The 15,518-nt window shown below is 43.2% G+C and overlaps 1 protein-coding gene across 2 annotated transcripts in view; it reads left to right on the top strand.

Annotated features, from left to right (window-relative positions):
* The window catches only part of CDHR1 (cadherin related family member 1), a 55,778-nt gene that overhangs the window by 36,731 nt on the left and 3,529 nt on the right, over window positions 1-15,518 (top strand). Inside the window, exons 14-17 of one of the 2 annotated variants that reach the window (XM_083502488.1) lie at window positions 1,301-1,368; window positions 6,660-6,888; window positions 9,051-9,305; window positions 14,979-15,363. In XM_083502488.1, the coding sequence (XP_083358614.1) occupies window positions 1,301-1,368; window positions 6,660-6,888; window positions 9,051-9,305; window positions 14,979-15,191 (765 nt within the window). In that variant the 3' untranslated portion in view covers window positions 15,192-15,363. Of the gene's footprint in view, window positions 1-1,300; window positions 1,369-6,659; window positions 6,889-9,050; window positions 9,306-14,978; window positions 15,364-15,518 lie in introns of those variants that run through there. The other variant, XM_083502487.1, reaches the window with a different exon arrangement.

Below are 15,518 nucleotides of genomic sequence, written 5' to 3' on the forward strand. Positions count from 1 at the left end.
TGATTTTCTCCCGTATTTTCTAGGGGCCCAATCTGCACAATGCCTAGATATTTTCTTAGCAGAATAATATGCTCAGAAAGAGGATCATTTCATCATTTTCCATGTCCCAAACTTTAATGGTGACATGTATCTCAAGTGAGGGGAGCCACCCAGTGGCCCCGCTTGGTTATGCTGCTAGTACAGAGGTGGAATTTTTCACCTTTTCTTTGTGTGTAGGCCTGATCCTGAAGTTTACTCTCTCTCACACACACATCTCTTAGCGACATCCTTTCCCAACACTTTGCAGATGGATGCAGATTACAGTGGTACCTCTGGTTAAGAACTTAATTCATTCCGGAGGTCCGTTCTTAACCTGTTCTTAACCTGAGGTACCTCTTTAGCTAATGGGGCCTCCCGCTGCTGCCACGCCGCCACCACGTGATTTCTGTTCTCATCCTGAAGCAAAGTTCTTAACCCAAGGTACTATTTCTGGGTTAGCAGACTCTGTAACCTGAAGCGTCTGTAACCTGAAGATTCTGTACCTGAGGTACCACTGTAATTGACATGACTCTTCCCCACCGTTAAATTCGCCCACCCTGTCACAAACTTTCAGTTGCACATTTTGATCTCCAAATACCTTGGTGGTGAAAGGGTGGGGTGGGGAGATAGAAGCAGTTTGTGGCCATTTGGGGTGCTGACCTTTAAAGCCGTAAACGGCCTCAGCTCAGTATACCTGAAGGAGCATCTTCACCTCCATTGTTCAGCCCAAACACTAAGGTCCAGCTCTGAGGGCCTTCTGGCGGCTCCCTCACTGCAAGAAGTGATGTTACAGGGAACCAGGCAGAGGGCCTTCTCGGTAGTGGCGCCCGCCCTGTGGAACGCCCTCCCTTCAGATGTCTAGGAAATAAACAATTTTCTGACTTTTAGAAGACACCTGAAGGCAGCCCTGTTTAGGGAAGTTTTTAAGGTTTGATGTTTTTATTGTGTTTTTAATATTCTATTGGGAGCCGCCCAGAGTGGCTAGGGAAACCCAGTCAGATAGGCGGGGTATAAATAAATAAATAAATAAATAAATTATTATTATTATTATTATTATTATTATTATTATTATTATTAGACTGAAAAGTGATGAGGCACCCTCTCTCACCCTGGCTACTTCTGCCCTCCAAATCCCACTCCCAAAGCTGCGCCCCCCCCTAGGGAAAGTAGCCTTCTGGTTTTTGCTATTTTCCATCCTCAATGTGACCAATTACGCATGTCATGAAAGTCTGCTTCGCTTCTATTTTAATCCATCAGTACCCCTTTCCATTTTCTTCTTAAGGCAACAGACCCTGATTCAGGACTTTGGGGTGAAATGAAATACTCCATTTATGGAACAGGTGCAGATCTGTAAGTTTAAACATACATATGGATATATACATATTTTTGTTTAAGAGTATTTTTTTATATATATATAAAAGTTTGCATAATTTTTATTGCTATTAGCAAATGAATGAGAGTAATGTTCTGTCTGATGCATCAAATTCAAACATGATGAAATTCATTCTTAAAGGGGATGTATATCTTTTCCCTGGCTGTTTCACACCAACAGTGTTCTATTTCAAGCAAAGCAATATGCAGAGGACCAAACCTCCAGGTTCTTCCACATGAACCTAACAATAATGCTTAAAGGAAGAACAGATTGTGGAAAGGGTGTTGCTGTTTTTCATTTTAACGTTTGCCGTTTTAGTGCGTGCTTTTCGTTTGTTTTGATGTATGGAACTGTGTGAAACCAATGGAGTGAGCCGCCTTGAGCAACTGTGGGTTGTAAAAGTTTTGCATAAAGAAAACGTAAAAGCATAAAAAATTGGGATCGGGAGGAGCAAATGATTTTAAGGGGGATACCAAATAAAACTGCATGCAATTCAAGAGATGTGCCACTTAGGGGGCAGCAAATAATTTTGAGGAGGTTATCAATGAAAACTGCATGTCGTTCAAAAGATGTGCCACTTATAATCACCCTTCTGGAACACTGTAAGGCCCCCTGGGGCCTAATAAATCTCTCCATCTGGCCCTCTGGACTCTCCTCATGCCAAAAATCTGCCCCCCATCTAGGCCCCTTCCTTTTCCTGCTTCGTGTCATATTTTGGTGCCTTTACCTGGCTGGAATTCTCCTCAAACTCTGATTTTAAAAGGACCTAGATGGTTACGTCCAGTCAAAGGCAACTGTTGGGTGAGGCGCTCATCTCAATCTCAAGCCGAGGGAGCCGGTGTTTGTCCACAGACAGCTTTCTGGGTCACGTAGCCAGCATGACTAAACCACTTCTGGTGCAACGGAGCACTGTGACGGGACCCACAACTCACGGAAACGCCATTTACCTTCCTGCCACAGCGGTACCTGTTTATCTGTTTGAACTACCATGGTACCTCGGGTTAAGAAGTTCATTCATTCTGGAGGTCCGTTCGTAACCTGAAACTGTTCTTAACCTGAGATACCACTTTAGCTAATGGGGCCTCCCAATGCCGCGTGATTTTTGTTCTCATCCTGAAGCAAAGTTCTTAACCCGAGGTACTATTTCTGGGTTAGCAGAGCCTGTAAACTGAAGTGGCTGTAACCTGAAGCGTCTGTAACCCGAGGTACCACTGTAGTGTGCTTTCAAACTGCTAGGTTGGCAGGAGCTGGCACAGAGCAACGGGAGCTCACCCCGTTGCGCAGATTCGAACCGCTGACCTTCTGATCAGCAAGCCCAAGAGGCTCAGTGGTTTAGACCACAGCGCCACCTGCATCCCTTAGAACTCTGATTATCTCCACTGAACTGGGGCTTCAGGTAAGTGGTATTTGCTGCCCAGCACAGCCATATCCTGGTCCTGGGAGCCATTGTTCTTCCTGCACATCCATCGGCAGGATGCTTAGCACCTCACCCATGGAGAATGAAAAGGTTTGGATGGACCCTGATAGAGAGTCAGAAAACCATGTGCTTTTTCCTCCAGTTCTGAGCCACATTTCCTAAGTGACCTTGAAACCCTCAGTGTCTCCTGCATTGCATGCAGAAAATAATCATATATTGTTGTTGTTGTTTAGTCATTTAGTCGTGTCCGACTCTTCGTGACCCCATGGACCAGAGCACACCAGGCACTCCTGTCTTTCACTGCCTCCCGCAGTTTGGTCAGACTCATGTTTGTAGCTTCGAGAACATTGTCCAACCATCTCGTCCTCTGTCGTCCCCTTCTTCTTATGCCCAACATCAGGGTCTTTTCCAGGGAGTCTTCTTTTCTCATGAAGTGACCAAAGTATTGGAGCCTCAGCTTCAGGATCTGTCCTTCCAGTGAGCACTCAGGGCTGATTTCCTTAAGAATGGATACGTTTGATCTTCTTGCAGTCCATGGGACTCTCAAGAGTCTCCTCCAGCACCATAATTCAAAAGCATCAATTCTTTGGCGATCAACCTTCTTTATGGTCCAGCTCTCACTTCCATACATCGCTACTGGGAAAACCATGGCTTTAACTATATGGACCTTTGCTGTCATATATATATGACAGCAACAACAGTTAAGCATCTCCTTTAGATATTTCTCCCCTCTTTTAGGATGCCGTTAAGCAATTCGTGGGATGGGCTGTCTCTCTGGTTACACCTGAAAAACTCAAGGCACTTCTACAAGAGCAGAATTCTAATAGTATTTCTCTGTCTTCACGAACAACCTTTTGAATATCTTGCCCTTTGCATTTGCAGAAAGTTGGACATAGATCCCTAGTCATAACTCTAATACCCAGCAAATGGTCTCAAAAGGAATTAGCAAAAATAATTAGATTTTTAATTACTTCCAATATTTACACCGACTCACTGGGCATGAAAGGGAAAAAAACAATAAACAATGTTGATTTTTAATTTCTGCTTGGGACATTTTACATTAGGAGGTTGTTATTACTGTTGTTATTGGGCTGAATCCAAGAGTTGTGTGGGGCAATTTTTCAGCAATTTTGTAGGGGCTCTGTGAAATTTATCCCACTTACTGATATTCCTGGTTGCCATAGCAATGGTTCTGTGTGCTACTGGACCCCCTTGTTGTCTTTATTTTACAATTAAGCCAATCAGAGTAATGGCAGGACACATTGCCCTCATTCTGATTTGGCTTTATTATGAAGCCAATATGGAGTAAGGGCAGAAAGAGGAGTTGGTAGCAAAAAAGAAAAGGTGAGAGTAGGGTTTGTGAATTATTATTATTATTATTATTATTATTATTATTATTATTATTATTATTATTATACCCCACCCATTCCCAGCCACTCTGGGCGACTTCCATTACCCCCAAATCATTTTTGAGTAAAATAAGTTTACTCGAGAATTTATGACTTGGCCTTGCTATTGGAAAAGTCAAAGTGGTGAAGAGACCCCAGAACATTTAGCACTATCTTGTGTTTTAAAAAAGGCACCCCCAAATCATTCAAGCTGCAAATTCATAGAATCAGATTTCACATTAGCATCTTTCAAATCAATTCAGTCCGTCGTTTGAAATTATTGGTATATAATGTATGACAAATAGTTTTGCTCACCTGCTGCCTTCAGGGTGTGTCTGTGTGTGATGAAGTTGCAGTCCTACACTCATTTAAGCAAAGATTTTCAGACTTGCCTACTCAGCAGACTAGACTACTGAGATAGTCTAAATGTACCTCGGAGTTTGAGGAGCAGATCTTAACTCCCTTTAGAAGCAGAAGGAAATAAATTCTTCTCCCCTTTCTTGTTTTATAAGGGATTCAATGCAGCGTTCAGCCAAACTAACCTACAGCCAAACGTTGCATTCATCACACTTCCATTGCTTGCGTGCTGAAGGTCTCTGCGTTGTTTTATTCAGTGCATGACTCAATACATTGTTGTTACAAACTGCACAACTGCGCCATTCTCCCTTGTTTCAGTGCAGAGGGACTAAGTGGAAATCCACCGCACTGTGCTGCTCACAAAAACAAGGGACACATCCAAAATGGATTAAAAAATATGAAACTTGAAATGCCAGGCAATCAATTCGCCCACCCCCTCATTTTTTCGCCATATTCAAAGGCTCCAGAGACATTGTATAAAAATAGTATTACATCTAAACATATCCATGTTACACTGGAACTGATTCCCCCCCCCCATGCCTGTTGTATATCTCCCATGCAGATGTACTGTATATAGATACAAATAGACACACACACACACGAGAGAGAGAGAGAGAGAGAGAGAGAGAGAGAGAGAGAGAGAGAGAGCATGCCTTAAGCCACTCCTTGAATTATGGTGCTGGAGGAGACTCTTGAGAGTCCCATGGACTGCAAGAAGATCAAACCTATCCATTCTGAAGGAAATCAGCCCTGAGTGCTCACTGGAAGGACAGATCCAATACTTTGGCCACCTCATGAGAAGAGAAGACTCCCTGGAAAAGACCCTGATGTTGGGAAAGATGGAGGGCACAAGGAGAAGGGGACGACAGAGGACGAGATGGTTGGATGGTGTTTGCGAAGCTACCAGCATGAGTTTGACCAAACTGCGGGAGGCAGTGGAAGAGAGGAGTGCCTGGCGTGCTCTGGTCCATGGGGCCACGAAGAGTCGGACATGACTAAACAACAACAACAACAACAAGCCACTCTTTAGCAACCTGTCGTCGTCCCCCCCCCCCATGCCTGTTGTTGAACTGCAGCTCTCATCAGCTTCAGCAAGCATGGCCAATGCTCAGGAATTTATTTATTTTTTTGTTGGGGGGAGATAAACCAAAATATCCAATGGGCAGCAACACACACACACTCCTCTGAGCAGTTTTCAACTCTTGTAGGGGCTTCTAAAATATGTTGAAGTAAGGTGAAGGGTGAAAGCATATTCAGATCAACAGATAACATGAACTTTTAAATATATATATATAATAGTGCAAGAATAACATGACCCCTCTGACAGACCCAAGGAATACTCCATGATTTCCAGATTGCTTTCTCGTTTCCTTAAAATCATTTTTAATTAAAATTAAACGGGAAATAACACAAATTAGAGGAGTCCAAAGGTGTTAACGTTTTTCCTCAATATAAGACATTGCTTCCTACTTCAGAGCCCTTGTGTTAATAACTTCTGCCATCTTACACAAATAACTCCATCCTTAATTAATCTTAATAAGTCAAAATGGGCCTCTTCTGGGATCTTTTCCATGTCCATAAGCTGTACAAACTGAGAAGTTTCCGTAGAAAAATGATTTTGGTAAGGCTGGCCATAGAGCGAGCAAGGCTTTCGGTTATATGACACTCTTCCCTGTGGAATTCTGTACACATAGAAGTATACCAGACTCCATCCTTTTGCTCCCTTTTTTCCTTATAGGTCAACAGTTGTTTTTTATTCGCCACGACTTTCAAAAATGCTGAATAGCTGAGTTGAGCTTGATTTTAAATGGGCATTTTGTAGCAATTGGTATGAAATGTTCTTTTTAAGAGATGCAGCACGTTAAACACTTGTTTTACTGTATGTTGTTCGGAGTATTTTATAGAGAATTGGTTAATATGTTTTGTAACAAATAAATTCCCATTTTCAAAGCACAATTGGGACTGCAGCCACCCACAGCAGCTACTGTAGGGGGAGAAATCACTCTGAAAAGGGTGTATCTGAACATAAGGGTGATCTCTTTTCTTCTGTCTGTGCAGCTAACTTGGAAATAGATGAAATATTGGCCATTGGTTTTTCTTCTTCCAGATTTCTCATCCATCCATCCACTGGAATCATTTACACCCAGCCATGGGCCACGTTAGATGCAGAAGTTACATCCAAGTACAACTTCTATGTGAAGGCAGAAGATACAGAGGGGAAGTATAGCTTGGCTGAAGTCTTCATTACTGTGCTTGACGTCAACGATCACTCCCCAGAGTTCAACGAGAACATCCAGGAAAAAACCATGATTATAGGCACTCCCGTGAAAGTGGAGGTTGGTCGATTTGCGCGTTTGTGTGTTTGGTTGTAGTGATTGGTATTGAAGTGATTGCAATGAATTTGTTATGTTGCAACGGTTCCTGTTATGGACTCAAAGGCCAAATAAGGAGCTTACACTTCTGTAAGTAAATCTGTGCAGCTATGGGTATAATCCACTTTTCAATCTTCCATTACAGTTTAGAGGACGCGGGTGGCGCTGTGGTCTAACCCACAGAGCCTCTTGGGCTTGCCGATCAGAAGGTCGGCGGTTCAAATCCCCATGATGGAGTGAGCTCCCATTGCTCTGGCCCAGCTCCTGCCAACCTAACAGTTCGAAAGCATGCCAGTGCAGGTAGATAAATAGGTGTGGCGGGAAGGTAAATGGCGTTTCTGTGCACTTCTGTCATGGTGTTCCCGGAAAGCTGTCTGTGGACAAACGCCGGCTCCCTCAGCCTGAAAGAGAGATGAGTGCCGCAACTCCATAATCGCCTTTGACTGGACTTAACCATCCAGGGGTCCTTTACCTTTACCTTTACAGCTTAGGGAGACCTGTGGAAAATCAAGGCTTGTAAGAGCAGGGTTGTTTCTTCTTAATGGCTCGGAGCAGGCAACTAATGAGTGGGGGGTTAAATCCTGCTCAGTTTGGGTACACACTGCTATTCCCTGCTGGGAACAGACAGAGGGTCAGCACAGGATTTAACCATACTGAAGTGCCCATCAGATGACATCACAAATTAAGTCAGCTGATTGGGAGTTGGGCATGGTTTGGGGAAAAGGCCTCACAGGCCAACCCAGTGCCCAATGGCAGTCCAACACTGGCCCGCAGGCTAGAGGTTCCTTACCCTGCCTTAAGCCCTAATGGTACACTTGAGGGCATCCCGTTACGTTCTCCTTCATACGTGAATAGATGCCAGTCATCCCATGGAAATACCAATAGGAAGACAAATCAGGGCACAGAATGGGTGAAGAAGAAGACCCAGAAGAGTGTCTGGGCACAAAGAGAGTCAAGGTCGGAGTGGGAGGCAGAGAATGACAGTGTCAGAGAGGTGGCGAGAGACAGAGAAGATTGTGTCAGAGAGGTGGCATAGGAAAGTTCTCCAATCTTATCGTATTTTTAATGTTCTGTTGGGAGCCGCCCAGAATGGCTGGGGAAACCCAGACAGATGGGTGGGGTATAAATAATTTATTATTATTATTATTATTATTATTATTATTATTATTATTATTATTACTCATGAAATGCCATAGGTCTTTTGCTTACAAGAAATAATCATAAAAGGATAGTCTAGAACCGTTCTTCAAATACTGGAGTTGCATCACAGGTGCGATTTCTGTTTTGCTGTGCCTCATTACTCTTTAGCTTTGATGGAATACAACAAAACTGTTAATAGGTCAAGCAGGATCGAGCAGTTCCATTCTGGAATTGTTCTAGAATTCCAACCCCCTACTGTTTTTCTGATGGGAAATGCTGATTTCAGATGCAGCGGGCAGAATTCTGCACAATGGCCATTATCTTCAAATCAGAAAATTAAACATACATTGGTTTTATTTTTGTAAAAAAAATAAAAATCCCCCATTACAGAGTTTTTCAAATGAAAAGGGGGAAGGGGATAATTGGTAGGAGATCTGAATTTTCCAAGGGTTTTTTTTTTCCAAGGGGGGGGGCTGTTCCTTCAAATTCCTAGCATTTCAATTTTCTCCAAGATAGATGTTTTTGTTTCAATTTTTAAACAAAATAATAATCATAAATAAATAAGAATAAAAATGTGCACCCCATCACTGAAACCATCGTAACTATCTGGCCTCCTAAAATTTCAACACCTCTTGCGATGGTTTGACTCCTTTCCATTTTAACAGTCCAAATTCTACAAACATTCTCCATATGTCCTCAGAATCATTTCTCCTGCATATTCCCTGCCTTGCCTTAATGGCACATGTCAATTTATCATTAATAGCTGTATCCCACACCTCTCTATAGCAAGCAGAATATAAAATGGAAGACTGGTACAAGATTTTTAAACTACTCCGGAATCCAACCAAACCCCACCCCACAAAGTTCTGGCACAGAAGCCATGCTCAAAGTATGGAACTTCAGAATCCAAAAGAACCAGTCCTCTTTAAAATAGATTGCCATTCAATAAACATTTCTCTTTCACTTTTTCTCCCCATCCCCAACAGGCAATAGACCAAGATGCGGAAGAACCCAATAACATAGTTGACTATTCTATTATGCAAGCAGATCCTGCCAATGTGTTTGATATAGACCAAAGCACCGGAGAAATAAAACTGAAATCCTACATAAGATCCTTGGACATAATTCACAACATCACCAACAACAAAGACTGCATATGGTCGGTGGTAGTTCAAGCCAAAGATCGGGGCTCTCCTTCATTTAGCACCACCGCTGTCCTGAAGATTGATATCACAGAAGAGGTAAGGGGATAGGATACTGGAGAGAAATGGCAAACAGGTAGACCCAAGATTTGTGGCTGAGAAACAGTGATTTGTAATGGGCACTGCTGCAGAAGCATCATAATTTCAGTCGTTGAAGTTAATTTGAAGTAAGGGAGTGCTGTCAGCTGTGAAATGAGAATTTCTGGCATCTCTGGGTCAAGGAAGTGTAGAGTCTGCCGAAGGATCAAGTGGATCCTAAGCCATTTCAGCTGCTGGCAATGGGTCCATCCCTGACCTCTCTGTTGCATTGTTCAGCCTCATTGCTACCAAATAGAAGTTACGATTGCTTTCCCTATACTGAAAATGGAGAAGGAGAAATTTATGAAGGCCCACCACAACGGTCTTAAAGGTCCACGCCTAATCTGTCCTTCTTCTTTTAACTTTGTATCTTAACTCACCCTTGATTTTACCAACCATTCTCCAGATGGTTCATTAGAAGAATAACTCCTCCTTTATTACTACATTTAACTTCCCAAACAATATTTTCAGAATGGTCGCGATGGTGGGTCCAATGCGGGGTGTGTGACAGACTTGTCAATCTGCTTCACATATACAGAGGATTTGTTAAACTGTCATTTCCCTTATACCCTGCAGACCACATAGATGTGGCAGGGGCAACCTGGACATGCAGCGATCTAATGCCAATTAATATCAGCAAACAGAATGCCACCCATCTGTTCTAGAATATTTATTTCCCTTGAATAAGCATTGCAAATTGGTGGTGAAGAGATTTGAAATGCCACCCCCTCAGCCATATCTAGCTTTATTATCCCAAAACCTTATAATTTACAAGTGTCCACCTGAAACTCCCTGGTCTTTGCTATGCTGTCTGTAATTTCCTCTGCAATAGCTTAGTTCCTTGCTTTCATATCTTGGTCTCTTTATAGTAGAGCCTGTGACTGTTTGTCCTCTTTGTACCTTCATTGCAACGGTGCTTAGCCCCTGTAAATAGGTCTTATCCACATTTCCACTTCTCCCACGAGCAGTTTGGCCTTCCTCACTGGAAAAGTTGTTGTTGTTGTTTAGTCGTTTAGTCATGTCCGACTCTTCGTGACCCCATGGACCAGAGCATGCCAGGCACTTCTGTCTTCCACTGCCTCCCGCAGTTTGGTCAAACTCATGCTGGTAGCTTCGCGAACACTATCCAACCATCGCGTCCTCTGTCGTCCCCTTCTCCTTGTGCCCTCCATCTTTCCCAACATCAGGGTCTTTTCCAGGGAGTCTTCTCTTCTCATGAGGTGGCCAAAGTATTGGAGTCTCAGCTTCACGCTCTGTCCTTTCAGTGAGCACTCAGGGCTGATTTCCTTCAGAATGGATACGTTTGATCTTCTTGCAGTCCATGGGACTCTCAAGAGTCTCCTCCAGCACCATAATTCAAAAGCATCAATTCTTCGGCGATCAGCCTTCTTTATGGTCCAGCTTTCACTTTCATACATCACTACTGGGAAAACCATAGCTTGAACTATACGGACCTTTGTTGGCAATTGGAGCAAATGTCAATCTGGAGAAAACCTTGTTGATGTTTGCTCCAATTCAATAGCGAGCAGAAGTGTGGGTGAACCCTAAGCTTGCATGGTACATGAATCCATCTGTGAGGCTGTGCTCTCCCTCTTTACATTTTTGTGACCTTTTTTCAGGAGGAAAAGGGTTAGCATATACTACACTGGGAATCATTTCCAACTGGAGATGGCAGGATCGAAGCTAGTGGCATGCAAATAAGGCATTCTCTTTGTATACTGTGCCCCAGGATGTACTTGAATGCATCTGTTTCTCTTCCATTGTGTCTGACCCGGCATTCTTCATCCCCCAGAACAGTGCTCTGTTTTCCTTTCTGAAGGAAAAGCTTTTTTGACAACACAACTAGAGGTGTCCAGCAGTGTTAATCACAATGGGTAATTAAACAGGCCTATTTTTGATTAACATTTACCATCACAATTAGCAGAACAATGCCAGAACAATGCTCCCTTCAAGATGAATGCCCTGCGGCTAGGTTTGGTGGTTTCATGCATCAAAAAAACCTTTTGCTCTTGAAACAATGCAACGATTAAAAAAAAATAATCCCAAGACTATTTAATTTAACGGATCCTATTTTTACAAAAAAAGGGGGGGATATTGATTATAAGCCAATGCTTTCTTTCATACCCACTGGGGGGAAAGTGCTGAAGTGCATATGCTGTTTGCTTCCCCCTATTCTTGATTACAGGTTGTTGTTTTTTTATGACAGAATACGTAGTCCTAGATTTCCCTGACCTGGAATGGAAAGACTGATCATTGCAGTGACAGAGCACACCAATAGTTTTGCAAAAGTTTGTCTATAGTCCACAAGATTAGAAGGGGTGGCTACCTAACCCTCTGCCCTGAACATAAATGGATAAGAACAAGGTTCATTCAGAGACGAGCTACATGTTACACTTGTGTAGGCTTGGAAGGCAGCCTGGCTCTGCCTGCTTAGTCTTCTGGAAAAGTCCCTCTTCCCAGTTGCCACTTGCCTTGCATCAGATGGCAGGGTACCTGGGGGAGGACATCCAAAGATGATCTTGGTGCACAGGCAGGTGAATACAGTGGTACCTCGGGTTAAGTACTTAATTCGTTCTGGAGGTCTGTTCCTAACCTGAAACTGTTCTTAACCTGAAGCACCACTTTAGCTAATGGGGCCTCCTGCTGCCGCTGCGCCGCCGGAGCACAATTTCTGTACTTATCCTGAAGCAAAGTTCTTAACCTGAAGCACTATTTCTGGGTTAGCGGAGTCTGTAACCTGAAGCAGATGTAACCTGAAGCGTATGTAACCCGAGGTACCACTGTATAGAGCAGGTAGCTATGTGAGCTGTTTCCAGATCCCAAGCCATATATAGCCTTAACAGGGAGCACCAACACTTTGTATTGCTCTCAGAAATGAACCAGGAGCCAGGGCAGCTGTTTAAGCAATGGCAAAATAGGTTCACGATGGCTGAGCCCAATTAGCAGCCTAACAGCTCCACGATTTTCTGGATGCTCCAGCCCCGATACATATCATTGCAGTAGCATCCTAGTGCCATGTGGGAAATGAGCACGTCATGAAGCAGGAAGCTTTCGTATGAGAAATCAGGTAGCACTGAATACACACCTGAGTGTTTTATTAACAGCCTCATCTCCTTTGCATTTGACATAAGCAGACTCAGGATGTGTCGTGACGACACACAGGGACACTGAGGAGAGGGGACTCAGATTAAGTGTGCCTCATGCAATGAATATGTTTTTCTCTGGCACACTCATTGCCGAGTCAAGTGTGTAACAGATAATCTTATTCAGGCAGCTAAAGAGAACATGCATTGATTGTGGCTTGCTCCACAAATCCTCAGAAGATGAGATTCTGTACCATTCAGATCAGTAGAAGAATGTTCCCATTGACCTGGGCTTCAGTGTAGTCAGTCTCCGAGGCTGGAATTCTGCGCACCATTACCTCTGGGTTGTAACTGTGCTGTCGCCATCAAGGCAGCTGGCAGGAAGCAAGAAAGGAGGCAGAAAGCACTGGGTGCTGGAAAGGAATGGTGTCTCAGGATTTGGCAATCTGCTGCTTCACAATCCTGTGAGGAGATTGCAGTCTCCTACAATGGACAGTCAGGAGGAAAAGTTGGCCAAGTCCAAGCTAGATAATGGGAGCTTGGATATCTGCCTTTGCCAGTTCAAGAGAGCAGTATCTTCTGCCTGCTTCTGCAGCTCAGGCTCCAGTCCCTGGTCTCAGATGAAGAACACCTGCTTCGTGGTTAGATATAGGTACCGTACAACTAAGCCAGTCTCGTTCTGAAGGTGTTTATACATGCACATATGTAACTGCATGGTTACAGTAATAATGACTTATAAACCTCTCCTGTGGTTGCATGTTTCCATTCTCCATTCTTCAAGCCTTCCTGTTTCTCTTACTATTATGTGCAATTACAGGCACTCATTTATCCGTGTTACCTGGGTAGGGTTTTTTTAGCTTCTAAAATTGGTCTTTTAACCACCAATTTTGTGATGTTATTCTTTTGCCTGTGTTTACACTGAGTGGTGTGTTGTTGTTTTGTTTGTTTGTTTGTTTGTTTGTTTGGTGTTTTAATTTTATTATTGTGTTCTGTCCCAGCATCATGTATTAGAGGAGGATGGGCTCAAAAATATTTAGTAGTTGCATCCCCCCTGCCCAATCACTTTTTGTTAATGTCCTGGTACAGCAAGTGGCTTCTTAGCCCTGCTATGTTTTAAAGTGGGGAGGTCCTATGATGGTCTCCAACCAATATATTCAGAAGAATCTTTTTTTTTGCATCAGCTACTAGCCATAGCAGGGACGTGGGTGGCGCTGTGGGTTAAACCACAGAGCCTAGGACTTGCTGATCAGAAGGTTGGCGGTTCGAATCCCCGCTACGGGGTGAGCTCCCATTGCTCAGTCCCTGCTCCTGCCAACCTAGCAGTTCGAAAACACATCAAAGTGTAAGTAGATAAATAGGTACCACTCCAGCAGGAAGGTAAACGGCGCTTCCGTGCGCTGCTCTGGTTCGGCAGAAGTGGCTTAGTCATGCTGGCCACATGACCCGGAAGCTGTACGCCGGCTCCCTCGGCCAGTAAAGCGAGATGAGCGCCGCAACCCCAGAGTCGGCCACGACTGGACCTAATGGTCAGGGGTCCCATTACCGTTACCTTTACTGTTACCTTTACTAGCCATAGCAGTAAAATAAAATAAAATGTACTGGAGATAGAGGTAAAAACTTAACTATACAAAATACATTCTGGAGGTTTACATCAAGAATCAAATAATACATCTTATTCTAGTTGCCGCTGCTGATTTATTTATTTATTGCATTTTTTGCTGTCACCTGGTTATCCTGATCTGCTAAAAGAAAGCACACAGTAGCAATGGTTGAGCGACCTGGTAGGGATCTGAAGTGTATCTGAAGAAGTGTGCATGCACACGAAAGCTCATACCAATAATAAACTTAGTTGGTCTCTAAGGTGCTACTGGAAGGAATTTTTTTCATTCTGCTAGGGATAGTAGTAGAGGGGTAATAACCTCACTCCTCAAATCTTTATACAGAATGCACGCTAGAAGCACATGAGCTACTGATTCAATACTGCCCTCTCCACATGGACATAGCCTTTTCCCCCCGCAGATTTTTTTGAAATCGACCCTCAAGCACAGCTGTAGGCAGTATACCGGTATTTAATCTTGCATAAGTTAAAGTGCATCTGTATATTTTGGAATTGTTAAATTTTGCAAATAGGGTGCCAAAGTGTCAAAATGACTAGGTGGGAAATAATCATACAATGGACAAAATTTCCTTATGGTGGCCAATTTGTTCTGTTGCTCGATATCATATAGGCACTGTCTAATTAAATTATCTGCTTCAGTTACTTGCCAATGTATTTTGGCAGTGCGGGGATTTCCACTTGCACAACAGAACTCCCTCCCCTTTCTTCTGGCTATGTTCACCCCACACCCTCCCCAAATATGTCGCAGGGGGTTGGGAGGAATCCCAGAACAGATTTAGGGAGGGAGGAGAAAGTTGTGTCCCATAAGCAGACATCCTTGCACTGACAGAATGAGGTACTTTGCACTACATTGGATGCAGCCAATGCATCCATTGTTTCCTTTATGACGGTGGTCCACAGGTTGATTGGTTTTCTTATTTTTGACATTTTCAGATCAAATCAAGGGTAAGATCCTATATTTTAGGCCTCAAGAAACGTCCATGGACATTATTTGGGATTTGCACGAGTGGCGTCCTTTCTGCCATTTCTGTTACCATGGTGATCTCCACCATCATGTACTGGAAAAGTGTGAAAAGATCCAGACTCCATCCTCAGGGGAAAATCAGGAAAATTAAACGGCGACTACCACAGCGCTCTGTGTGCTAAAATGCTATGCGAACTTTTCATTCATTTGTCCTCAATATGCCATATTGAGAGGCTGCATTACCTCTAAATCAAGCTTTGGATTCTTTAAAAGGGAAACAAACAGCCTGTCTCTTCATCTCAGATTCATTACCTCATAGCATTGGAGTGGTTTGTTTTGTTTTTGTAATGTCTGTAAAAGAGTACTAGAACATGCTCAGTTTCGGCTGTTTAAGAACCGATTTGACAGCCTCAAAATGTTTTCAGTTGAAGATGCATCAATAGGATGAGAAAATCTTATTACTAGTATTTTCTCTGAAAGCATTTGTTTGATTCTGGGAGATTCTGAAA

This window comes from Podarcis liolepis (genome assembly GCF_965112155.1).
Source record: "Podarcis liolepis genome assembly, chromosome: 5".
Classification (NCBI taxonomy): Eukaryota; Metazoa; Chordata; class Lepidosauria; order Squamata; family Lacertidae; genus Podarcis; species Podarcis liolepis.